This window comes from Talpa europaea (genome assembly GCF_964194135.1).
Source record: "Talpa europaea genome assembly, chromosome: 6".
In the NCBI taxonomy this organism is placed as follows: domain Eukaryota; kingdom Metazoa; phylum Chordata; class Mammalia; order Eulipotyphla; family Talpidae; genus Talpa; species Talpa europaea.
This window is the reverse complement of record NC_140072.1, coordinates 70361700-70388764: the sequence shown is the minus strand read 5'-3', so window position 1 is coordinate 70388764 and position 27065 is coordinate 70361700. Positions and strand designations below refer to the sequence as shown.

Genomic DNA, 27065 nt, shown 5'->3' with positions numbered 1-27065 from the left:
GGAATTGGAAAGAAAGGGGGAGGGGACCAGTGGAGTATGGTGGAAGATTATTGGTGCTTAGGTGGTGGGTGTGGTGTGGTGACACATCTGGAGAGGTGTGAACCTGTACCTCTGAGTCATACATGTGCTATGAAACATGGTCACACATAGATGATATGTTCTTTTATGTTAACATTATTTTATTTTATTTATTTATTTTTTATTTTTTTTAATTTAAATAATAAATTTTATTTTTATATTCCCCCATACAATTGCAAACGCCCCATTCTGACCCCAATCCCTCCCCTCCCGCCCCCCACTCCCCAAAAAGTGTCTCTGGTTCATAGTTTTTTGTTGATTTTGATTTTCACTTTCTTATAGTCATTTTCCTGGTCCCTTATTTAAGTTTTCTAGATTCCTGCTATGAGTGAGACCATCCGGTATTTTTCTTTTTCTTTTTGGCTTATTTCGCTGAGCATGATCCCTTCCAGCCCCGTCCATGTTGCTGCAAATTGCATGTGTTTATCTTTTTTGAATGCTGAGTAATATTCCATGGTGTACCACATCTTCTTGATCCAGTCATCTATTTTTGGACATTTGGGCTGTTTCCAAAGCTTAGCTATTGTAAATAGTGCTGCTATGAACATAGGGGTGCAGGTGTTCTTTGGAATTGATGTTTCTGTGTCCTTTGGGTAAATATCTAGCAGTGGAATTGCTGGATCATATGTAAGCTCTATGTTTAGTAGGTCAAGAAATCTCCACACAGCTCTCCATAGTGGTTGGACCAGTTTGCACTCCCACCAACAGTGCAGAAGAGTTCCTTTTTCTCCACACCCTCGCCAACATTTGTTGTTGCTAGTTTTTTAAATATGTGCCATTCTCACTGGTGTAAGATGGTATCTCATGGTAGTTTTGATTTGCATTTCCCTGATTACAAGTGATGTTGAACATTTATTCATATGTCTGTTGGCCATTTGCATTTCCTCTTCAGAGAAGTTTCTTTTTAGCTCTTCTGCCCATTTTTTGACTGGATTATTTTCTTTGTTGTTGCTGAGTCTCATCAGCTCTTTGCAGATTTTTGTGATCAGTCCTTTATCATTAGTGTTGGGTGCGAAAATGTTCTCCCAGTTAGTGGGGTTTCTCTTTGTTTTTGTTATTGTCTCTTTTGCTGTGCAGAAGCTCTTTAATTTGATGCAGTCCCAGCTGTTTATCTTTGCCTTCACTATCACTGCTTTGGGTGATGTGTCTGTAAAGATGTCTTTGATGTGCAAATCCCGTAGTGTTTCGCCTATATTTCCTTCTATGTATTTTATGGTTTCAGGTCTTATGTCTAGTTCTTTACCTCTTTTGTTAGATTTATTCCCAAATATTTGATTTTTTTTTGTTTCATTAATAAAAGGGATGGTTTTTTTGATTTCTTCTTCTTCAGATTTATTGTTTGTGTATAGGAAGGCTACTGACTTTTGTGTGTTGATTTTGTATCCTGCCACTTTACTGAATTGATTGATGAGTTGAATTAGTTTTTCTGTGGAGATTTTGGGGTTCTCTATGTATATTATCATATCATCTGCAAATAGTGATAGTTTGACTTCTTCTTTTCCTATTTGGATTCCTTGTATGTCTTTCTCTTGTCTTATTGCTCTGGCTAGGACTTCCAGTATTACATTGAAAAGCAGTGGTGAGACTGGACATCCTTGTCTTGTTCCAGATCTTAATGGAATTGCTTTCAGCTTTTCACCATTGAGAATGATACTGGCTGTTGGCTTGTCATAGATGGCCTTTATGATGTTGAGGTATGTTCCTTGTATCCCAAGAATTTCAAGGGCTTTTATCATGAATGGGTGTTGCACTTTGTCGAAAGCTTTCTCAGCATCTATTGATATTATCATATGGTTTTTATATTTCTTTTTGTTGATGTGTTGGATAACGTTGATTGATTTTCGGATGTAAAACCATCCTTGTGTCCCTGGAATGAATCCAACTTGGTCGTGGTGAATTATCTTATGGATACATTGTTGGATTCTGATAGCTAAAATTTTATTGAGGATTTTTGCATCAGTGTTCATTAGGGAGATTGGCCTGTAGTTTTCCTTTTTTGTGTTGTCCTTATTTGGTTTTGGTATTAGTGTAATATTGGCTTCATAGAACATGTTTGGTATTGCCGCTTCCTTCTCAATTTTTTGGAAGAGTTTGTGAAGGATAGGCACCAATTCATCTCTGAATGTTTGGTAGAATTCGTTTGTGAATCCATCAGGTCCTGGGCTTTTGTTTTTGGGGAGATTTTTGATTACCATTTCAATTTCGCTGCTTGTAATTGGTCTGTTTAGGTGTTCTATTTCTTCTTTATCTAGCTTTGGGTGATTGTAGAGTTGTAGGAATTTGTCCATCTCCTCTAGATTGTTGAACTTGTTTCCATATAACTGTTCATAGTAGCTACTGATTATTCTTTTGATTTCTGCTGTGTCCGTTGTGATTTCTCCTCTTTCATTTATGATCCTGTTTATTTGTGCTTTCTCCCTTTTTTACTTTGTGTGCCTAGCTAGGGGTTTGTCTATTTTATTTATTTTTTCAAAAAACCAGCTCTTGGTTTCATTGATCTTTTGGATTGTTTTTTAGTTTCAATTTCATTTATTTCCGCTTTGGTTTTTATTATTTCTTTTCTTCTTCTGGTTTTGGGGTTTTTTTGTTGTTCTTTTTCTAGATCTTTGAGCTTCGAGATTAGGTTGTTTCTTTGAGTTCTTACTTGTTTTTTGATGTGAGCTTCTATTGCTATATATTTTCCTCTTATTACTGCTTTTGCTGCCTCCCATACATTTAGGATATTGGTGTCCTCCTTGTCATTCAATTCAATGATTTTTTTAATTTCCTCTTTGATCTCCTCGTTAGTCCAGTGGTCTTCCAGTAGTGTGGTTTTTAATCTCCATGAGGTAGGATAGTTCCTTGCCTTCTTTTTATGGTTTATTTCTAGTTTGATGCCTTCGTGGTCAGAAAAGATGGTTGGTATGATTTCAATCTTGGTGTATCTGTTGATGTTTGTCTTGTGCCCCAGTATGTGATCGATCCTGGAGAATGATCCGTGTGCACTTGAGAAAAATGTGCACTCCGTTTTTTTTTGGGTTTAGTGTTCTATAGATGTCTGTTAAGCCCAAATGCTCTAGGTTCTTATTTAGAGCTTTAGTTTCTTTACTTATTTTTTGTCTTGTTGATCTATCCATTGTTGATAGTGGTGTGTTGAAGTCTCCCACTACGTATGTGTTTTCTCTGATGTCTGTTTTCAGAGAGGACAACAGATGTCTGATATATTTTGGTGCTCCTTTGTTTGGTGAGTATATGTTAATGAGTGTTATTTCTTCTTGAAGTATTGTCCCCTTGATCATAATGTAATGACCATTGGGTCTCTTATTATATTTTTGAGTTTGAAGTCTGTTTTATCTGATAAAAGTATAGCTGTTCCTGCTTTCTTTTTTGGTTCATTTGCTTGTAGGATTGTTTTCCATCCTTTAACTTTGAGCCTATTTTTATCTTTTGTAGCTAAATGTGTTTCCTGGAGACAGCAAAAGGTTGGGTTTTGTTTCTTAATCCAGGCTGCAACTCTGTGTCTTTTTATTGAAGAGTTTAGTCCATTTACATTTAGAGTTAATATTGATATGTTAGCCTTTGTATTTGCCATTGTGTTTGTCTTTCCTTTGATTTTATTTATTCTTTTAATAACTTTTTTTTTTTTTGGCCTTCTTTCATTGTTATTCGTCCCTCTGAGGTTCTGGCTTTAGGATTCCTTGTAGTATTTTTTGGAGTGGGGGTTTAGTTTTAATGAAATTCCGGAGTTTCTGTTTGTCTGGGAAGATCCTTAATCTTTCTTCATGGAGGAAAGAGAGCTTTGCGGGATAGAGTATTCTTGGTTGGCATCTGTTTTCTTGGAGTCTTTTGACTATGTCCCTCCACTCTCTCCTTGCCCGTAGTGTTTCTTCAGAGAAGTCTGATGTCAGCCTGATTGGTTTTCCTTTGAATGTTATCTGTTTCTTCCCTCTTGTCAGCTTCATTATTTTTTCCTTGTCCTGGAATCTTGGGAGCTTTACTATTATGTGTCTTGCTGTATTTTTCCTTTCGTCGTGGAAGTTTGGTGTTCTTCTTGCTTCTTGTATATCAATTTTCAGCTCCTTCTTCGCATTTGGGAAGTTCTCTTCAATTATCTCCTGGAATATTTTCTCTGTTCCTACATCTCTCTCCTCTCCTTCTGGAATTCCTATAACTCTTATATTTCCTTTCCTCATGGAGTCAGATAGTTCCCGAAGTCTTTCTTCATTCTCTTTCCTTCGTACTTCTCTTTCCTTTTCTGTTTTGGTTCTTTTTATTTCTGTGTCTTCAAGAGTACTTATTCGTTCTTCCATTTCATCTATTCTGCTTTCATTGCTTTTCCCAGAGTTCTTTAGTTCCTCCATTAATTCTTTGATCTCCTGCATTTCTTTTACTTCCCTCTTTAGGGACTCAATTTCATTCTTCTGACCATTGTTTTCCCTCTTTAGGGACTCAATTTCCTTCTTCTGATCATTGTTTTCCTCTATGACTTCTGTCACTTTTTTAATCATGGCAATTTTAAATTCTCTTTCTGGAAGGCTCAGAAGTTCTTCCAAGTTGCTGTCGTTTCATTCTGGGATTGGTTTTCTTTTTGTGGTGTGCTTCTTTCCTGAGGAGTTGTTAGGTTGCGTGTGGTTCTTCTACTCCCTACTGTCTGTTTTCTAATTTGTCGTATGCATTGGGACACTGTGTTTCTCGGACTGGCTGGCATCTTGGGTGAACTTCTCCGCTCCCCTCTGGCTCCTCCAGGAGCCATCTCTGGCTTCTGGGGGAGCTTTCTGCTGGTTTTAGGCAGTCTTTACTGAAGAAATGTCCCTGTTCTAAAATGGCAACGCGGGATGCAGTCCCTGCGCCTCCGGTTTCAGGCACACTCTTTTGCGCACCCGGTCTGCCCCGGACGTGTGTGCCTGCTCCCTCTGTGGGCTCAGACTGCTGGTCGGAAGGAGCCTGGCGTGGGCTAACTTCCCAGCTGGCCACTGGGTCCTCCAGAAGCCTTCTGCCCTTTTCAAGAAGTCTTTTCTTAAGAAGTTTCCCTGTTCTATGGGGTGTTAGTGACCTTTTTTTTCTGGTCGCTAGGTGGCGCCAGAGATCTCTCCTATTGTCCTTGGGGGGCTGTTTTTTGACCCCCCCCCCCGTGGGACAGGGAGCAGTGCGAGAATGGTAGGGTGAACCTCAACGGCTTTGGGGTGCTGTGTCTGCCTTGTGCCCCACCGTCGTCGTGGAGAACCCACGCCCCGAATTTCGTGCCCCGGGTCTCAGTTCCAAAGCCCTCAGTTCCAGGACGTGGGCTGTAGCCCAGTTCAGTGGCGCGGGAATGGCGCCTTTTGCACCTGCTCTCGTGCCTGGGTGCCTGGTTCCTGCTCACTCAGTGAGGGACTTTCACCTCAGTGAGGGCCCCTGCGCGTCTCCCCACAAGCCTAGGTCGCAGGCGCGGGGACCTGGGCAGCCGGGATCCCGATCTGCATTTGCTTTTCAAGCGCGCCAAGCGTGCTGCTTTTCCGCGCCAGCTTACCGGCAGCCGGGGCTGTGTGCGCGTCTCCCGGGGTCTTTGTTCTTCTCTAATGGCGCCCGGAGCTGTTCGCTCACCGCCGCGGCGAATCCTGCAGGGTTCTCCCCAGCTCCTGTTCACGGGGTGTGGTGGCTGCAATAGTTCCTTTCCACTCACAGTCCCGCTTGCTGCGTAGTTTGTTGTTGTTGGTCGTTTTAGTTTGTTGTTTTCCTCCTCTCTGCGGGGTCGGAGAGTGCTGCCTCTGTGGGCGGGGGAGGGGAGCAGAGTTCTGTGCTTCCCTCCCTTCTGGTCCTCTTTTATGGCCACTTTCTTCTTCGGGCAGTTTGCTGGAGTCGTCCGTTTATCTTCCGTGTCCCACTTCTCACTGGGACCTGCCGCTTTTCCTCCCTATTAACTTTTTTTAATGGGAGATCTTACTTGCAGCGTCTCCTCGCCACCATGTTGCTCCGCCCCTCCTCACTGTTCATTTTTAAACCTGTTAACATTATTTTAACGTGTTACAATTTGTTTTTTTTAAAAAAAGCAACATGAAAACAAAACAAATAAGTAATCTGCATCAAGCAAGTTCCACTCATTGTCTTTGGTTATGATATTTCTTAAGTTCTTTTATAGCAGTCTCCCTCCAACATTTTCCATACCATAAATGCATTTGGACAACCATGTTATTCGATCTAGAGAATGTTTCACATTTAGAACTGTACTGATTCTTCACAGATGCATTCCAGGCTTTCCCCTGCATTTCCTGTAAAAGGTAGTTAGATCCATAGATTCATATTCATGTTTTCCCTTAGTTTTATGATGGATCATATCTTACAGTTCACCCATTTAAAATGTAATTTAAAATGTTTTAGCATATTTACAGAAGTCTGTGATTATTACCACTCTCCCTTTAGAACACTTTCATTACCCCCCAAAAGAAGACCCATACCTGTTAGCATTAACCAACTTTTTATCTCTGTGGGTTTGCCTCTTCTGAACATTACATTCCTGTAAGTGGAATAAAAAAATATGAGATCCTGCCACTTTACTGAACTATTCCAATCAAAATTTCAATGTCATTCTTCAAAGAAATAGAACAATTATTGATGAAATTCATATGGAATCACAAAAAACCCCGAATAGCCAAAGCTCTCCTGAAAAAAAAAGAAGGGAATGGAGGCATCAGACTCCCAGACTTCAAACTATACTACAAAGCCATAATCATCAAAACTGCATGGTATTGGAACAAGAACAGACATACAGACCAATGGAATCGAATAGAAAATCCAGAAATAAACCCACAGATTTATGGTCAACTAATCTTTGACAAAGGAGCAAAGACTATGCATTGGAGCAAAGAAAGTTTGTTCAATAAATGGTGCTGGGAAAACTGGGTCGCTACATGCAAAAGAATGAAGCTTGACCACCACCTCACACCATACACAAAAATCAACTCAAAATGGATTAAAGAACTAGACATAAGACCTGAAACCATAAAATATATAGAAGGAAATATAGGCGAAACACTACGTGATTTGCACATCAAAGACATCTTTACAGACACATCACCCAAAGCAGTGATAGTGAAGGCAAAGATAAACAGCTGGGACTATATCAAATTAAAGAGCTTTTGCACAGCAAAAGAGACAATAACAAAAACAAAGAGAAACCCCACCAACTGGGAGAACATTTTTGCACCCAACACTAATGATAAAGGACTGATCACAAAAATCTGCAAAGAGCTGATGAGACTCAACAACAACAAAGAAAATAATCCAGTCAAAAAATGGGCAGAAGAGCTAAAAAGAAACTTCTCTGAAGAGGAAATGCAAATGGCCAACAGGCATATGAAAAAATGTTCAACATCACTTGTCATCAGGGAAATGCAAATCAAAACTACCATGAGATACCATCTTACACCAGTGAGAATGGCACATATTAAAAAAACTAGCAACAACAAATGTTGGCGAGGGTGTGGAGAAAAAGGAACTCTTCTGCACTGTTGGTGGGAGTGCAAACTGGTCCAACCACTGTGGAAAGCTGTGTGGAGATTTCTGGACCTACTAAACATAGAGCTTCCATATGACCCAGCAATTCCACTCCTAGGTATTTACCCAAAGGACACAGAAACATCAATTCCAAAGAACACCTGCACCCCTATGTTTATAGCAGCACTGTTTACAATAGCTAAGCTTTGGAAACAACCCAAATGCCCAAAAATAGATGACTGGATCAAGAAGATGTGGTACATATATACCATGGACTATTACTCAGCATTCAAAAAAGATAAACACATGCAATTTGCTGCAACATGGATGGCGCTGGAAGGGATCATGCTCAGCGAAATAAGCCAAAAAGAAAAAGAAAAATACCGGATGGTCTCACTCATAGCAGGAATCTAGAAAACTTAAATAAGGGACCAGGAAAATGAATAACTATAAGAAAGTGAAAATCAAAATCAACAAAAAACTATGAACCAGAGACACTTTTAGGGGGGCGGGGGCGGGAGGGGAGGGATTGGGGTCAGAATGGGGGGCTGCAATTGTATGGGGAATATAACAATAAAATTTATAAAAAAAAATAAATAAAAAAAAAATAAAAGTCAGGTGAAATGCAAAAAAAAAAAAAAAAATATGAGATCCTTTTGACTGGCTTCTTTCACCTAGCATAGTGGTTTAAGGTCAAACTGTATCATAGCATTGTGCAATCTTCATTCTGCTTTGTTCCTGAATAATATTTCACTGTATGAAATAATTTTTTCATTTACCAGATTTTATTTACCCATTCATCTGTTGATGGATATTTGGATTGTTTCTTCCTCTAACCATTATGGGCAATGCTGCTCTGAACATTTATGTATATGATTGTGAGTAGACATATGTGAGTCTAATTTCTCTTGAGTGTATACCTAAGAGTGGAATTGCTGGGTTATGTGGTAACTATATGTTTAACATTTTGTGGCACCCCAAAATGTTTTTCAATGTGGCATTTCCACTAGCAATGAATGAGGATTCTGGTTTCTCCATATCCTAGCCAACACTTACTATTTTCTGTTATTTTCATTATGCTGGTACTAGCCATACTGGTACATTTCAAGTAGTATCTCAATATGATTTTGATTTTCATTCCCCTGTTGGCTAATGGTATTGAGCCTCTTTCATATGTTGCTGACCATTTGTATATCATCTTTGTAGAAATGTCTATACATATACTTTGTCTATTTTTAATAGATTTGTCTTTTCATTATTAGGTTTAAGAGTTTTAAAATATATTCTGAATACAAGTCCCTTATCACTTATTCAGCAACAAAGTATAATGAAATATTGCATGATGCGATGATATAGCTTAACCTTATACTGATATGCTAAGTGAAGCTAGGATTCTTTCATAAATAAGAAACTTCACTTATGAACTTCTTGGTTTTTCTAATAAACTATTTGCATTAGAAGTAGTTCTTTTAATATTAGGATGATTTGTCCTTTGTCTATAAATTGCAGATATTTCCCCCAGTTTGTCAGTTGTCTTTTAAGTTTGCTGTGGTATTTTTCATCATGCAGAGCATTTTTATTTTTATGTGGTCAAATTTATTGCTCTTTGAACTGCCTCAACATTTTGAGTCACAGGGAAGTATTCTCCATTCTTAAAAGAAAATTACTCATAATTTTTTCTAATCTGCTATGGTTTTATTTTTGCATTTAAATCTCTAAACCATTTGGAGTTTATCGTAGTGTCTACAGTAATCACCCTTTAACCATGAGTGATACATTTTCTGATCCCTAGTAGATGCCTGAAACTGAAGATAGGGGCACATCTAAACTCTTTTTCCTATAACATATACCTAAGATAAAATTTAATTTATTAATTATTATATATTAAACATAGTAAGAAATTAACTATAACATAATAAAGCAGAACAATTTTTGCAGCATACTATAATAAAAGTTTTATGTATATAGACTCACTCTCTCAAAAAATATTGTATATAATATTTTCAGACCATGAATGACTGTGGGTAACAAAAAACCTTGAAATAAAAGTCTCAGATAAGGGGAAAATAGAACAAATCCAGTTGTTAGTCTTTTTCAATAAGATTATCAAGATGAACCAGGCATTTTTTTTCCCTTCTTTTTTCTTATAATTTATTTATATGTATTTTACATAAAAAAGGTGAGATATAGAAACAACCCAAATGCCCAAAAATAGGTGACTTGATCGAGATGTGGCATATATACACAATGGAATACTGTTCAGCACTCAAAAAAAGATAAACTCATTCCATTTGCAGCAACATGTATTCTTCCTCTTCTAATGGATTTTTATTTTCCAGAACAGTTTTAGGTTTACAGCAAAATTGAGCAGAAGTATAGTGTTCCTATAAATGTACTCCCACACATGCAAAACCTCCCTGAAAACTCCACCCTGCACTGGAGTGTGCATTTGTTATAATAGATGAAATTATGTTGACACACTTTTATCACCTGAAGTCCATAGTTTGCATTAGGATGCACTCTTGGTGTTGTGCAGTCTATGAGTTTTGATAATATATAATAACATATCCTTCATTGTGGTATTATACATAGTAGTTCCACTGCCTGAAAATCCTCAGTGCTGTGCCAATTCATTCCTCCCTCACTTCCATCCTGTCAGCCACTAATCTTGTCACTGTCTCCATAGTTTTGTCTGCCCAGAATGTCATGTAATTGCAATCATACAGTGTGTAGCTTTTTCAGGCTAGTTTCTTTCATTACAAATATCTATTTAAGATTCCTTCATGTCTTTTCATAACTTGGTAGCTCATTTCTTTCATTTTTTTGTGTGTATAGAAGAACTGGGGTGTATGCCAGGGGTGCAGGGGTAAGAGTAATCACCAGAAACAGAGTGGGGAGCAGAATACATGGATGCACTGAAACACACTGCTGAGGGGAGCAGCAGGCAAGACAGAAGAGGTCTGCTGTAACATATGTGTTAGCTCCCTGGCCAGGATGCAACTCGCGCCTTAGAGGTGATAGTGCTGAGACTTAACCCCTACGCTACAGGGTGGCCCCACTCATTTCTTTTTAAAGCTGAATAATATTCTGTTGTCTGGATATACCATGTTTTTGTTTGTTTAATAACATTACTGAGTGAAGGACATCTGGCTGGCTTCCAAGTTTTGCCAATTATGATTAAAGCTGCTATACATTTCTTGTGCAGATTTGTGGACTTAAGTTTTCAACTGCTGTAGGTAAATGCAGTTGTTGCACCTATGATAAGAGTATGTTTAGTTTTCTAAGAAACCATCAAACTTTCTTACAAAGTTTTTAGTTTGATGTAGTCCCGTTTGTTTATATTTACTTTTATTGCTATTGGAGATGGGTCCAAAAAGATATTTCTGAAATCATTGTTGTGGAGTGTTTGCCTATGTTTTCTTCAATGTATTTTTATGGTTTCATAAAGACATCTATGTCTTCACTGTACTTTGAGTTAATTTTTGTGTGAAGTGTGATCTAATTTTATTCTTTTGGATATGGCTGTCCAGTTTTCTCAACACCATTTGTTAAAGAAACTCTCCTTTTTCTCGGCTCCTTTGTCATAAATTAACCATCCACAGAGATAGGGGTTTATTTCTGGGCTGTCAGTTCTATTCTTTGGGTCTGTGTGTCTGCTTTTGCTCCTGTCCCATGTTGTTTTGAGTACTATAGCTGTGTAGTATACGTTGAAATCTGGGAGTCTGATACCACCACTCTTCCTCTTTTCTGTCAGGATTGTTTTGACTATTCAGTCTTTTATGGTTCCATATGAATTGCAGCAATATCTGTTCTATTTCTGTAAAGAACACCATTGGAGCCTTGATAGGAATTGTGTTGAATCTGTACATTGCTTAGATAAGAGGACCTTTTAAATAATGTTAATTCTTCCAGTCAATTGGTAGGGAATATCTTTTCCATTTTTTGTGTCTTAGAATTTTCATTGTATAGGTCCAACACTTTCTTTGTTAAATTTGCTTCTAGATATTTTTCTTTTTGCAATTGTGAATGGGATTGTTTTCTTGATTTTTCTCCTAGTTCATTGTTTGCATATAGAAACACAACTGATTTTTGTAAGTTGATTTTGTACCCTGTCACTTCTACTGAACTGGTGTTTTTTCCAATTAGTTTTTTTTTAATATAGTCTAGGGTTTTGTTTGTTTGTTTAAGGATTTTATTTTTGCATAGAACTGGGTGCAGGCCAGAGGTATGGGGTGGTGGGAGGGGGTTGGTGAGAGGATTCACTAGAGACAGAGTGGGGAGCAGAACAGGCAGATCTACTGAAGAACACTGCTAAGGGGAGCAGCGGGCAAGATAGGATCTGCTGTGCCATATGTGGGTTAGCTCCCTAACTGGGGATCAGACTCAGGCTATTGGAGTGGGCCTTCATGTGGTAAAGCTAAGGGTTAGCACCTAGGACATCAGGGAGACCCTTGTATGTATATTAAAGAAAAAATGTTTTTAAAAAAGCAGGAAAAAAGTTATGCACATAAAAAATAAAATTTAGGGGAACTACCCTCACACTTTGGTATTTTTCAGAATTTTACTGGCCAGTCCTGCTGGTTTATTCTTCCAAGGTGTGTCTAGCTCCAGGTTAAAAAACAGACAAACAAAACAAAACAACAAAAAGGCAAACAATGCTCTTTTTATTGGGATCAAATTGAATTTATAAACAAACTTTGGGAGAACTGACATATTTATGATTGATTTTTCCAACACAAGAACATGGGATATGTTTCTACTTTAAAGTCCACCTTTCTGTCTTACAGATATTGGGAGGTTTTGCTAATTTTACTCACTTAATATATTGTCCATTTCTATATTAAGTTTGTGCCTTGATGTTTTTGTTGTTTCTAATCGAGTCCTGTCTTCCATTATATTTTCAACTGGTTCTAGCATATATTAAGGTTATTGACTTTGTATTTCATTATATGTAGTGCAACTATATTGGAATGTAGTTACTTGTAGTTTTATTTATTTTTTTTTAATTTTCTACATATATAATTATATGTTGTAGTGTAAGTGATTTTCAGGCTTTTCTGCCTGCTGCTGTTAGGATTGCCCTGCCCGATTGGGCACCTGCATTTTGTTACATTGTTATAAGTTGTGCTGTTTTCTTCTATGGGCCATGGCTGCAGTATTGATATAGTCCCCAAGAGAAGGAGAGGAAGGAGAGAGAAGGGGAGAAAGAACACCACAGAGTACAGAGAGAAGACTTGCCCCGGGCATGGAGGCCTACTGGCCTCCTGCTCCCCCAACCCCACCTGCCACATACCTGGTTGCTGCACTACATGTAAATTCAATAAAAGCCTGAGAAAGCTACCAAGGGCTCCAGGACTCTCCTTTACCCGTCTGGTCTGCTGGGATCCTGAAAAACCAGCACTGTGCTCATCCTGCCCCTACATATATCATCCTACAAATACACCTTTAACTTCTACTCCAGCATTTGTGTCTTTAAATTTTAAAATCTTGTCTAATTGTAGTAATTAATATGTTCAATACAATATTAAGTGGGAGGGGTAATAAACTTTTCCTAATATTACTGGGAATCCCATTAAGTAAGAATTTGAGTGTCGGGAGAGCGGAAGAGGTAATGTGGTGATGGATCACGGGTGCTGTGGAGATTGCACTTGAGGGGAGAAATCAAATACTGTCCAAGATTGATGTAAGTAATTAAATATTAAAACTTTTTAAAAAGTAAGAATTTGACTCAAGTTCACACACATACACACACACACACCCCTCACAAATAAGTTACTTTCTGTTTTCAAAGAAAATATAATGGCACACATGTCTGAAAACCAGCCTGCATATGGTTGTACTGAATGAAGCTGGTTTCTCAAAGATAGTCCAGTGGCGCAGAAAATATAAATATCTAAGTGATAAGTCTGAAGCATCCATTAATTTCTCCTTTATGGAGTGTTGAGTGCTATTTTTTCTTTCCCATTTATTTTTTAAATTTATTTTATGTATTATATATATTTTACATTATTCTTCCTTATTGTACAATGCATGCTTTCTCCTCTCAGGTGTAGTCCCTATAAAATTCCCACCACCAATTCGCCCATGCACCATCACCATAGTCCCTTGTGCTCTTCCCTCCCCTGTTCTGATCCCTCAACCTCCCCCTCCCCTGCAGAGTGTCTCTGATCAATAGTTGCCTGTTAATTTTGTCTTTTAATTTATTGTAATTACTTTTTCCAGATCCCTTATTTGGTTCCCCTACATTCCTCCTATAAGTGAAACCACCACTATTTTTCTTTTTCTTTCTGCTTATTTCACTGAGCATATTCCCTTCCACCTCCATCCATGTTGCTGTGAATGGCATGAGTTTATCTTCTTTGAATGTTGAATAGTACTCCGTTGTGTACACATACCAAATCTTCTTGATCCATTCATCTGTTTTGGGGCATTTGGGTTGTTTCCATAGCTTACCTATTGTAAATAGTGTTACAATAAACATATGGGTGCATGTATCCTTTTGACTTTATGTTTTTATGTCCTTTGGGTAGATTCCTAGAAGTGGAATTGCTAGATCATATGGAAGCTCTATTTTGAATAGTTTGAGGAACCTCCACACAGCTTTCCATAGTGGTTGGACCAGTTTGTATTCCCACCAGCAGTGTAGGAGAGTTCCTTTTTCTCCACATCCTCCAACATTTGTTGTTTCCTGTTTTTTTAAATGTGCTATTCTCACGGGTGTAAAGTGGTATCTCATTGTGCTTTTGATTTGCATTTCCCTGATTATAAGTGATGCTAAACATTTTTAATATACCACTTGGCCATTTGCATTTCCTCTTTGGAGACATGTCTTTTTAGCTCTTCTGCCCTTTTTTTAAACAGGATTGTTTACTTTGTTATTATTGAGTCACTTCAGCTCTTTGTAAATCTTAGTGATCAGTCCCTTAGCAGTAGTATTGTGTGCAAAAATTTTTTCCCAATCAGTAGTGTGCATCTTTGTTTTGGTTAGTATCTCTTTTGCTGTACAGAAGCTTTTTTTTTTTTTTAAGATTTATTTAATTTTATACAAGAACCGGGGTACAGACCAGATGCACGGGAGGGTGAGAAGATTCACCAGAGACAGAGTAGGGAACAGAACAGGCAGACTGATGAAATACACTGCTGAGGGGAGCAGCGGGCGAGACAGGAGAGGTCTGCTTTGCCATGTGGGAATCTTGCCAGCGGCCGGGATCGAACCCGCACTGCAGAGGCTGCGGACAGCTTCACAGTGTGGCACTCAACTGCCTGTGCCACCAGGGAGGCCCGTACAGAAGCTTTTTGATTTGATATAATCCCAGCTGTTCATCTTTTCCTTTACTTTCTTTGCTTTGAAGGATGTGTCTTTAAAGATGTTACTGAGATGTATGTCATGTAGTGTTTTACCATTTTTTCTTCTATGTATTTTACAGCTGCAGGTATTATGTACAAGTCTTTATCCATTTTTGAGTTAATTTTGTAGTATATTTTGAAGTTTGGAGGTATTATACCTCCATTCTCCTTTATTTTTGTCAGTAGGGCTTTGGCTATCCGTGGTTTTTTGTGGTCCAAATGAATTTCATCAGTATTTGTTCTATTTCTTTGAAGAATGTCATTGAGATTTTTATTGGAATAGAGTGAATCTGTAAATTGGTTTAGGTAGGATGGCCATTTTAATAATGTTAATTCTTCCAATCCATGAGCAGGGAATGTCTTTCCATCTCCTTTTTTTTTTAAAAATAATTTTTTAATATCAGTTGCAGTTATTTTTTCTTTTAGATTTTATTTTATTTATACAAGAACTGGGGTACAGGTCAGAGGTGTGGTGAGAGAATTCTCTCTGGTGAGAGAATTCACCAGAGACAGAACAGGGAGCAGAACAGGCAGACAGACCAAAATACACTGCTGAGGGGAGCAGTGGTGGGACAGGAGAGGTCTGCCAGGCCATATGGGAATCTCCATGGCTTGCCGCGATCAAACCCATGCTGCAGAGGCTGCAGACAGCTTCACAGCATGGCGCTCAACCCACTGGCCACCAGGGAGGCCCTGTCTTTCCATCTCTTTGTGTCTGTTTCTTTTAACAGTGTTTTATAATTTTCCTTGCATAGGTCCTTCACCTCTTTTCTTAGGTTTATTCCCAAGTATTTGATTTTTTTTTTTTTGATTCAGTTATGAAAGGGATGGTTTTCTTGAATTCTTCTTCATCTTGATTGTTTGCATATAGGAAGGCTACTGATTTTTGTGTGTTGATTTTGTATCCTGCTACTTTACTAAACTGGTTGATTATTTTGATTAGTTTTTCTGTGGAGTTTTTAAGGGTTCTCTATGTGCATTATCATAATGTCTGCAAATAGTGATAGTTTGATTTTTTCTTTCCCTATCTGGATTCCTTGTATGTCTTTCTCTTGTCTTATTCCTCTGGCTAGGACTTCCAGTATTATATTGAAAAGCAGAGGCAAGTGTAGACATCCTTATCTTGTTCCCAGTCTTAAAGGAAAGTCTTTCAACTTTTCACCATTGAGAACAATATTGGCTGTGGGTTTGTCATTTATGACTTTTATCATGTTAAGGTATGTTCCTTCTATCCCTAGAAATGGATGTTGAACTTTGTCGAATGCTTTCTCAGCATCTATTGATATGATATGGTTTTAATTTTTCTTTTTGCTGACATGTTGGATTACATTAATTGATTTTTGGATGTTGAGCCATCCTTGTGCCCCTGGAATAAATCTCACTTGATTGTGGTATATTATCCTTTTGGTGCATTGTTGGATTCTCTTGGCTAGGATTTTATTGAGGAGTTTTACATCAGTGTTCATTGTGGAGATTGCCTGTAGTTTTCTTTTTGTGTGTCGTCATTTTTTGGTATTGGTATCAGTGTAATATTGGCTTCATAGAATGTATTTGGTAATATTCCTTCTTTCTCAATTTTTTGAAAGAATTTGTGCAGGATAGGCACTAATTCATTTTTGAATATTTGGTAGAGTTTATTTATAAAGCTGTCTGGTCCTGGCCTTTTGTTTTTGGAGAGCGTTTTGATAACTGTTCAATTTCACTGCTTGTAATTGGTCTGTTTTATTTCTTCTTTATCTAGCTTTCAATGATTATATCATTTTAGGAATTCATCCATCTCATCTAGATTGTTGAACTTGTTTGTATATAAATGTTCATAGTAATCTCTGATTATTCTTTTGATTTCTACTGAGTGTTGTAATTTCTCCTCTTTTGTTTATGATCCTACTTATTTGTTTTCTCCTATTTTTTTTTTTTTTTGTGAGCCTGGCTAGAGATTTGTCTATTTTGTTTGTTTTTTTGAAGAACCAACATTTGGTTTTGTTTCTCATTTGGATTGTGTTTTTAATTTCTATTGCATTAATTTCTACTTGATTTTTATTATTTCCTTTCTTCTATTGGTTGTTGGTGTTTTGTTGCTGTTGTTCATTTCCTGGTTCTTTGAGATGGGAGATTAGGTTGTTTCTTTGAGTTCTTGTTTCTTGATGTGGGCCTGTATTGTCTATATTTCTCTCTTATTACTGCTTTTGCTGTGTCCCATACATTCTCGAAAGTGGTGTCCTCATTGTCAATCTCAATGAAGCAGGAGGGTTCCTTGCTTTCTTTTTATGATTTATGTCTACTTTGATGCCTTTATGATCAGAGAAGATAGTTAGAGTGATTTTGATCTTAATGTATCAATGTTTATCTTGTGGACCAATGTTAATGTTTATCTTGTGGCCCAGTATGAGAGAATGATCAGTGCACACTTGAGAAAAATGTGTACTAGGATTTCTTTCGGTGCAGTGTCCTAAAGATGTCTGTTAAGCCCATGAGGTCTACTTCTAGTTTTATTTAGGGCTCTAGTGCCTTTTTAAATTTTTTTTTTTTTGTCTCATTGATCTGTCCATTGTGAGAGTGGGGTGTTGAAGTCTCCTACTACATATGTATTTTCTCTAATGTCTATTTTCAGAGCTAATAATAATTGTCTTACATATTTTGGTGTTTCTTCATTTGGTGAGCATATGTTGATGAGTATTATATCTTCCTGATGTATTGTCCCCTTAATCACAATGTAGTATCCATCTATGTCTCTTTTTACCTTTTTTAGTTTGAAGTATATTTAATCTGATAGCAGTATAGCTATTCCTACCTCCTTTTTTTTGGTTCATTTGCTTGTAGGATTATTTTCCAACCTTTTACTTTCAGTCTATGTTTATCTTTTGTAGTTAAATATTTTTCCTGGAGACAGCAGGAGGTTGGGTTTTGTTTTTTAATATCCTGCTACTCTGTGTCTTTTTATTGATGACTCCATTTACATTTAGAGTTAATATTGATAAGTTGGTGTAGTGCCAGGAAGGGCACAGAGCAGGTTTCCTATGATTCCGCAGACTGAGTAAAGGAGAGTCCTGCAGAAAGAGGCTTTTATTGAACTTTTACATGTAATACAGCAACAAGGTACACGGCAGGCAAATAGGCCTCCAGGCCCCCAGCAAATCTTTACTCTGGGCTTCTCTGGCGTTCTTTCTCCCCTTCTTTCCAGTTCTCTCTCATGCCTCTGCTTCTCTTGGTGGCTATCTCAATCCTGCTGCTATGGCCCACAGAAGTAAACAACATAACTTATACCAAAGTAACAAAATGCAGGTGCCCATCAGGCAGGCGAATCCTAATGGCAGGAGGGCAGAAAAGCCTGAAAATCATTTAACCTACAGTTGGTATCTGTATTTGCCATTTTGTCTTTTTGTGATTTTATTCCTTATTCTGTTCTTCTTCATTCTTCTGTTGGTTTTGGCTTTAGGACTTCTTGCAGTATTTTTTAGAGTGGGGGTTTGCTAGTAATGAATTACTAGAGATTCTTTTTGTCTGAGAAGGCCCTTATTTTTCCTTCATAGAGGAAGGAGAGCTTTGCAGGATAAAGTATTCTTGGTTGTCATTTGTTGACGTGAAGTCTGTTGAATATATCTTCTCTTCTTGCCCGTAGTGTTTCTTCAGAGGAGTCTATGTCAGCTTGATTGGTTCTCTTTTATAGGTTATCTGTTTCTTCCCCCTTGTCAGCTTCATTATTTTTTCCTAGTGTTGGATTCTTGGAAGCTTTACAATAGTAAAGCTTGCTATTTTGTGTGTCTTGCTGTAGCTTTCCGTTCATTATGGTAATTTGATGTTCTTCCAACTTCCGGTATGTCTATTTTCATCTCCTTTATGCTTAGGATGTTCTCTTTGATTATCTCCTTGAATATTTTCTCAGTTCCTTGGTCTCTCTCTCCTTCTGGGATTCCTATAACTCTCATATTTCCTTTCCTCAGAGTGTCAGGTAGTTCTTGAAGTGTTTCTTCATTCTTTTTTCCTTCATATTTCTCTTTCCTTTTCTTTTTTGGTTCTTTTTATATCTGTATCTTCCAGAGTAATGATTCATTCTTCTATTTCATCAATTCTGTTTGTGGTGCTTTTCCTAGAGTTCTTCAGCTCCTTCATTTATCTTTTAATGTCCTGTGTTTCCTTCATTTCCTTCTTTAAGTACTCAGTTTAATTCTTCAGTTCGTTAATTATCTTTCTCATATCATTCTCTTCATTTTCAACTTCATTATCTTTTTTTAATCATGACAATTTTGAATTCTCTATCTGGCAGGCAGAGAAGTTCTTCCATGTCATTGTTGTTTTGTTCTAGTGGCTGATTTTCTTTTGTGGTGTGTTCTTCCCCTGAGGACTTGCTTGGTTATTTGTATTTTTCCTTCTCCCTATTGTTTGCTTTCTAATTTGTTCTATGTGTTGGGCCACTGTGCCACTGGTACTGGCAGGCTTCTCTTTGGGGTGCTTCTTCTGGGATGTCAGGAAAAGGTGGCCAGACTGAGTCCAGCACTTTTACGCCATACTCACAGGGAAAGTGATGCTGTGGATATATTGATGGCCACTGTCCTTGAAGATCCCCTCCCTCTGTATTTACTCAGTTTCAGAAATGGATCATGAGGTCCCTGGCTTCTAACTGCTCCATGGGCAGGCCCACTCTTTCCTGGGACCCTCAGTTCACCTTTATGGCAGAGCCTTCCCTCTCTCTATTCAGTTCTGAAAGGGGATCATGGAGTCCCTGCCTTCCAACACTGAAGAAGGGGCCTCTCTTTCCTGGTGCCACAGTCCACCTTGATGACAGAGCCCTCCCTGTCTCTACTCATTTCCAAAGTGGGGCACAGGACCTGCAGCAGCCTTGCTCAGCATGCAATTTCCTGCTCACCTTTGTTTACAGAGCCCTCCCTCTCTCTTCTCAGTTTCAGAAGGGAATCATGGAGTTCTTGCCTGCCAGCAATGGTGCAGGGGCCACTGTTGAGTGATTTTTAAATCATAAATGAGCACTAGATTTTGCTCAGATACTTTTTAGGATCTGAGAAAATAATAATTTTTCTTCTTATGCCTTTTAATATGGTGAATTATGCTATTTGATTCCTTAATAATGAATCCTCTTTGCATTTGGTCATAATGTATTATTTTCAAATTTGTTATTGGATTCTCTTTGCTAAGATTTAAAATTTTGTATCTATGTTCATAGGGGAAATTGGTCAGTCATATTCTTTTTGGTAATTGCTTTTTTTTTTTCCGAATAATGATAGGTAAGTCCCAATAACCATCGGATAGTTCATTAAGACTAGGAAATTCTCAGATTCTAATGTGATGACTCTATAACACAGATACTCCCTCACTCTATGGAATGCCAGGTCTGTTGCTCAAGGCATACAATCATCTACACTTTTATATTTATCCTTCTGTCTGTTGGGTTATAAATCTTAGTTTCTGAGTGCGTAGCTTCCCGAAGTGCCTGGACTCAGTAGATGATATCCTTTCTCTCCATGGATGTGAGCCAGGCGCTTCAGTGTTTAGTGAATACATATCTAGTTGAAACTCTGTTCACCTTAAGCTACGTCTTCAATACCAGGAACATTACATGTGAAGCTTCATATTGTACTACTGCAGTATCTTCCACCACTTTATGTATCAGAACTTAATATTTTGAGACTTGTTCACAGTGCTATGGTGCGGGCAGTAATTTTATTGTCAGAAACATTCTGATTCATTCAAAATATTTCACTTGTTCGTTTAAGCATAATTAAGTAGACTTTGGTAGCAATATTAAGGTAAGAAGGGAGAGTTTGAACATGCACAGAAAAGTCAAAGCTCATCTTAATAAAGACGTCATGTGTGCTTTAAAGCATCTAATTTTGTTGTCCTGTTAGATGTGCTTAATAGAAGTTAGGCCAAATGTATGCTTTTAATGAAACCCTATATCACTGCTTCCATCAAAATTAGAATTTTTTTCTCATTTATCTATTACAGAGGACACAAAGATAAAATATTTGTGGTAAAGTGTAACCCACACCATGTTGACAAACTGGTTACAGTTGGAACAAAGCACATCAAATTCTGGCAACAAGCAGGTACTGTTGTTTGGATTTATGACTTTGTGGCTGAGAGCTTCACACTGCCACTACCTAGCTTGTCTCTGCAATCTAAAATTAAAATATGCCTAGAAGATATTCTCTCCTAAGTTCACTCTGGACTGTTTAATGTCTAAACTGTGACTCTGAAGACATTCAATATGCTATGCATATTCATCAATATCTAGATAGCTTTGGGAAATGTTCTGCTGTGAAAATAATTATTTTTATCTGTAGTCCTCTGTTCTGAAAGCAGGAATTATGTTGGTCTACTGAGCAGGAAATAAAATAATAATTTTGATTGATTGAATAAAATGTTTGGTATTTTGAGGTTTCCTTTATCACTGAATTTAGCACATGAATTAAGCTCTGGCATAGAAGGTGGCCAAAATAAATATTTGTGAATTGTAGTGTTGATAATAACGATGAATAAATGTAACAAAACATGGAAGGATATTTTATTCTTCTCACTAGTAATTCAGACCTACTATTGAATTGTTTTTGAATTCTTCTGTACTAACCCATCTTAAACTGGACATAACATAAAAATAAGTTACTAGTCCAGTATCTTCTGCTTTTAAAGAAAAGAGAACACACCCAACATGTCTGCAAAGCCAACCTGCGCATAGTTGTCTGGAGTGAGTCTGAGATTCCCAGTGCCAGTCAGGCAAGGAAATTGTGAACATTTAAAGGACAAGTTGGATATGCTGTATCCTACACAATGATTCATTTTTCTCACCCCAAAATTTCTGTGATAAAAACTGGGCAAAACATATATAATGTGTTTACATTGTAGCTGGTGGTGTTTTCACTCTTTTTTGGTCAGCATTCTGCCACTCCTTCCACTGGCGGGCACAGGACTTGCCCTGAACCCAGTTATAAAAATACCCCATTGAACTGATATCAAGTCCTTTTTCCCACCAGACTCTAAGTTCCTTGAGGGCAGGAACTTTCTCTTTTCATCTTTATACCCCAACATTGCCCACTGTGTCAATAACAAAATAGGGGTTCAATAAGCAATGTGTAAATGAAAAACCTCTTAGAATATGTTGATCTTCTCTGCCATTTTATCTGTCTTCATGTATACCCATAATGTGGACACATGAGTTTTTCATTGAAGATAGGTGAACTACATGTTTATAGAAGGTGTTGAATTTTAAAAAAGTAATAAGCACACTTGGTGTACTCTCCAGGTGGGGGTTTCACATCTAAAAGAGGAATTTTTGGAAGTGTTGGAAAATTGGAAACAATGATGTGTGTTTCTTATGGGCGAATGGAAGATTTCGTGTTCTCAGGAGCAGCTACAGGAGATATTTTTATTTGGAAAGACATTCTGCTACTGAAGACAGTGAAAGCTCATGATGGGCCTGTGTTTGCTATGTATGCATTGGATAAGGTATGGTATATTTTTCAGAAGTTGTTTTTCTCATTAACTTTCTAAACTGAAAGGCAGACTTAGGAAAGCTCACTCCCAGAGGATGCCCAAGGTCTATCAGCACTGTAACACTCTATCTGAATTAAGAAGTAGTTGTCACAAACCTCTAGTCAAGAGAAGATAGGGAAGGAAGTACAAATATTTTCATAATTTGGGTATCATAATTTTCATAATTTGTTCTTTCTTTATCTTCAATTTTTCTTCACTTTTTTCACACTTGTTCTTATTGGCTCTCGCTCCTAAGAATTCCTTAAGATGTGCCAGGATAAATGGATACACAGAGTAGCAGAAGGCTCCTGAGAAATATTTCAATCTTCCTCCTCAGTGGCGTAATGGGCAGAGACCTACAAGCACCAAGTGGTTAGATTATCGTCCTCTACATCAATTTGACCAAAAACAGATTAATAACCAATTTGTTCCTGTGTAGACAGGTTTGACTTTTACATGAGTGTCAGAGTGAAGTCTTCATCAGTTGTATTAGGGTTCTTCAAAGGATAGAAGCAGTAGGGTTTTCATATACATATACACATGCATGTACATGTTTAAATAGGTATTTGCTAAGAGGAAATGGTGCATATGATTCTGGAGACTGAGCAGTCCTGCTGTGCTGTCTGCAGTTCAGTCTGAGTAAAATGCCTGAGAGCCAGGGAGCAGATGGTGTAAATCCCAATGTGAGGGCAAGAAAAGGTGAGATCGGTGTCTTAGATCAATCACTGAGATAGGAAAAGGGGGACAGTTCTTCCTTCCTATGCCTTTTGTTCCATTTAGGTTCCCAAGTGACTGCCTGATGCCCTCTCCCCCAACATGGGGGAGAGCAATCCACTGAGTCCACCAATTACAATGTTAGTCTCATCATAGACATTCATAAATAATATTTAATATGACTATCCCATTGCCAGTCAAGTGGACACATAAAATCAACCATGACCGTAACAAAAGCCATCACACTGACCGTATTTCTACTCAAGCTCATCTTTTTCCAGCTATTCACCTGCCTTGTAGTGTTCCTTTATAAAGATCACACTTACCCTCTCCTCAGTGGTATTAACATTCCTTCTTCAGTCAATTTCTAGAAAATAACTTTTTTAAATTCATGGCTAGTTAGCTGGTGGCACCAGTTTTTCTGTGCTCTCTGACCTCCAAACAGTCTAAGCCACACAGCACATCTAACAAAGCCAAGCCTTATTTTGCACTTAATACGTAAATAGGCTGATTCCACTAACAGAAGTAGGTTCATGTTATATGTGTAGCTGTAATGATTGTTTTAGTGGGTAAGCTGTTTTTAAACTGATAATCTTGTTTTTGGTTAAATTGAAAATGTTAGAAAAAGATTAAAGTAAAATGCAACAATTTCATAATCCCAAAAGTTGATGTTCTATAACTTGTTTAAACTCTTTTATTCATTGATAAATTAAACTGACAAAGGGCCTCCCTGGTGGCGCAGGTGTTAAAGACAGTGCTTTTAAGCTGTCGCTGGCTGCTGTAGCACAAGTTCACAAGAGTTCCATTCCTGGGCCAGCCAGGGAGGTGACCCACATGGCGCAGCAGACCTCTCCTGTCTCTCCTGTGGCTCCTCTCAGCAGTGTATTTCAGTCAGTCTGCCTGCTCTGTTCCCCACTCTGTCTCTGGGGAATACTCTCACCCCCCGCACTTCTGGCCTTTACCCCAGTTCTTGTATACATAAATAAATAAATCTTTAAAAAAATAAAACTGAATCACACATGGGAAAGGACAAGGTTGTCACAGTAAAAATATTGCATTAAAATTTAATTTGGGAACTGAATCTCCCAAGGTACAAAATCTGTAAGGAATAGGGATATTTAACATAATAAACCTCAAAATAGGGCTTCCCTGGTGGGGCAGGCGGTTGTGTGCTACACTGTGAAGCTGTCCAAATGCAGCCTCTGCAGTGCCGGTTCAATCCCCGCCAACCGCGGAACAACCCACATGACATGGCAGACCTTCCTCATCTCGCCCGCTGCTCCCCTCAGCAGTGTATTTCAGTCAGTCTGCCTGTTCTGTTCCCCGCTCTATCTCTGGTGGACCCTCTTACCCTCCCGCACAACTGGCCTGTACCCCAGTTCTTGTATAAATAAATAAATCTTAAAAAAAAAACTCAAAATATTTCCTTGCGAATTTCATTGAATGGGATAAATTAAAAGTTTCTGAGAACTCAGAATAAATTACTCAGTCTTTTTCATTAAGAGAGGAGACTTTTCTAAGAGCAGTTGGTATCTCAGATAAGGTTGCCAGAAAGGAAAACTAGTAAAGCCAAGAAATTATAAGCTTAGAACAAGAATAAAGATCACTGTTCAATTTTTTAAAAATCCAATATGTTAAGTTTTTTACTTTCCAGGTTTTGTAAAAAGAAATCTAGATGTTAATTATTGCAGAAATTCATTCCTGTTGAACAAAATAGCAGTATACTTTTGTCATATGAAATACCTAAGCTACTCTTAATAAGTAATGGTGTTTTCTCCTGGAAGTAACTACCCAAAGCATAAATTTTTAAACATTTAACAATTATTTTTAATTGTGATATTAACTCTGACTCACTCAAGGGAAGTATATGAGATAAAAGAAACTGCTGGGCTTTGAGACTGGTCTATTCCAAAGGAACCCACTCTATAGTTGGGGAGCTGAGCACAGAAACCACATCCATGATCCAGGGTGTCAAGTGCCAATCAGTGTTCTGAAGAAAGTACAAAGAACGCAAAGTGAGAATGTCTTTATTCCTGCCAGAGAAGTAGGAGAAAGATGCTCCCAGAAAATATTAAGAATGTTAGCAGCTTTTCCAGTGTCCTGTACCTAGAAAGAAAACACACACACAGCTGCCTTACTCAAGGGGGACTTCTGCTGAGGTGAGGGATAACTGGTCATGTTGATGTGTACGTAATTCTTCCCATGTGTGCCTTCACAGGGTTTTGTAACAGGTGGAAAGGATGGAATCGTGGAGCTCTGGGATGATATGTTTGAAAGGTGCTTGAAGACATATGCCATTAAAAGAGCAGCATTGTCAACTAGCTCAAAAGGTGCCCCCCCCTAAATGCCATAACCATCTTGCTGTTCACTGGGATAGAGAAGATAGTGCCAAAGTTCTTGAAAAACCTTTACCAAGTCAATTTTTTCTCTTCCACCTTTAGAATTCTTGACTCCTGGTATAAATGTCAAGGATAATTGCCTTGTACCTAGTACTTTAGAACTATGAAAACAGACTTTATATGACAGTTTTGTTTTTTTTTTTTGTTCTATCAAATATATTTACAATATTGAATGCATTCTTTTCCCCTTTCAGGCTTGCTTTTGGAAGATAACCCTTCAATTCGTGCCATCACTTTGGGACATGGACATATCCTGGTGGGAACAAAAAATGGAGAGATCCTGGAAATTGACAAAAGTGGCCCAATGACACTGCTTGTTCAGGTATTGTGTTTGTACATATTCAAAACCACAATTTATATCAGAATCAGGATTAGGGTGAGGCAGGGCACACTTATGGTACAAAAATGCATCCACTTTCAGGACTGTGTAACTACTATATTAATTACCTATTGCTTCATAACAATTGCCACAAACTTGGCAGCTTAAAATAACAGGCATTATTTTATGTTTTTGTGAGTCAAAAGTCACTGCTTCACTGAGTCTTCTCAGTGAAGTGGACACATAAAATTAAAGATCACACTTACCTTCAGTGGTATTAACATTCTTCTTCAATCAATTTCTAGAAAATAACTTTTATAAATTTTTTTAAAGATTTATTTATTCATTTACACAAGCACTGGGTACAGTCAGAAGCGCGGGAGGGTGAGAGAATTCACCAGAGACAGAGCAGGGAACAGTGATGAAATACACTGTTGAGGGGAGCAGTGGGCGAGACAGGAGAGGTCTGCCGTGCCATGTGGGACCCTCGCCAGCGGCCGCGGATCGAGCCGGCGCTGCAGAGGCTACGGGCAGCTTCTCCGCCCGGCTCGCAACTGCTGCACCACCAGGGGAGGCCCTGAAAATAACTTTTTTAAATTCATGGCTAGTTGGCTGGTGGCACCAGTTGGGATAGTCATATTAAATAGTCATTAAATGGGATAGTCATATTAAATATTATTTAAGGTTTCTGAAGACTGCAGTAAACTTAAGGGCTGCAGTCTCATCTGAGACTCTATCCACGCTGCAGCCTTGTTGGCAGAATTCAGTTTCTTGTGGTTGTAGGACTGAGGGCTTCCATTTTTGGAGACTACTGCTCAGAAGTTACTTTCAGCTCCTAGAAGTTACCAACAGTTCTTGCTGCATGAGCTTCGCCAACATGACTATTTGCTTCTTCAAAGCCAGCAAGGGGCAGAGGAAAATAGGCATAGGGAGCATAGTCGCTGGCCCCATCCATGTAATTATGAACCTTCTCCCTTTGCCATATTTATTGGTTGAAAACAAGCCACTGTCCATTCCTCTCTCAAACTGAGGTGACTGCATAAAGAGAGAAGAATAGGAGCCTCATGAGGGTCATCTCATAAGTATTTGTCTTAGTACACCCTGTGGCCTCCAATTTTTCACGTCCCTGCCACATGCAAAATACACTTCCCTCTCCCCAGGGTCCCTGTGAACCTTACTGTTACATTGTCTGCTCAAAATCCATAATCTCATCACCTAAATCAAGTCCAATTAATGAATGAGATGCCTTGGGTATATTTCCTCTCCATTTGTTA

At 38.3% G+C, this 27065-nt stretch overlaps 1 protein-coding gene across 4 annotated transcripts in view; it reads left to right on the top strand.

The window, feature by feature from the left end:
• The window catches only part of EML6 (EMAP like 6), a gene marked incomplete at its 3' end in the record, with an annotated part of 309679 nt that overhangs the window by 189683 nt on the left and 92931 nt on the right, over window positions 1–27065 (top strand). For all 4 annotated transcript variants that reach the window (XM_084234453.1, XM_084234451.1, XM_084234452.1 and 1 more), the window contains exons 17-20: window positions 20836–20936; window positions 22130–22332; window positions 25292–25403; window positions 25667–25794. In XM_084234453.1, the coding sequence (XP_084090579.1) occupies window positions 20836–20936; window positions 22130–22332; window positions 25292–25403; window positions 25667–25794 (544 nt within the window). The remainder of the gene's footprint in view (window positions 1–20835; window positions 20937–22129; window positions 22333–25291; window positions 25404–25666; window positions 25795–27065) is intronic.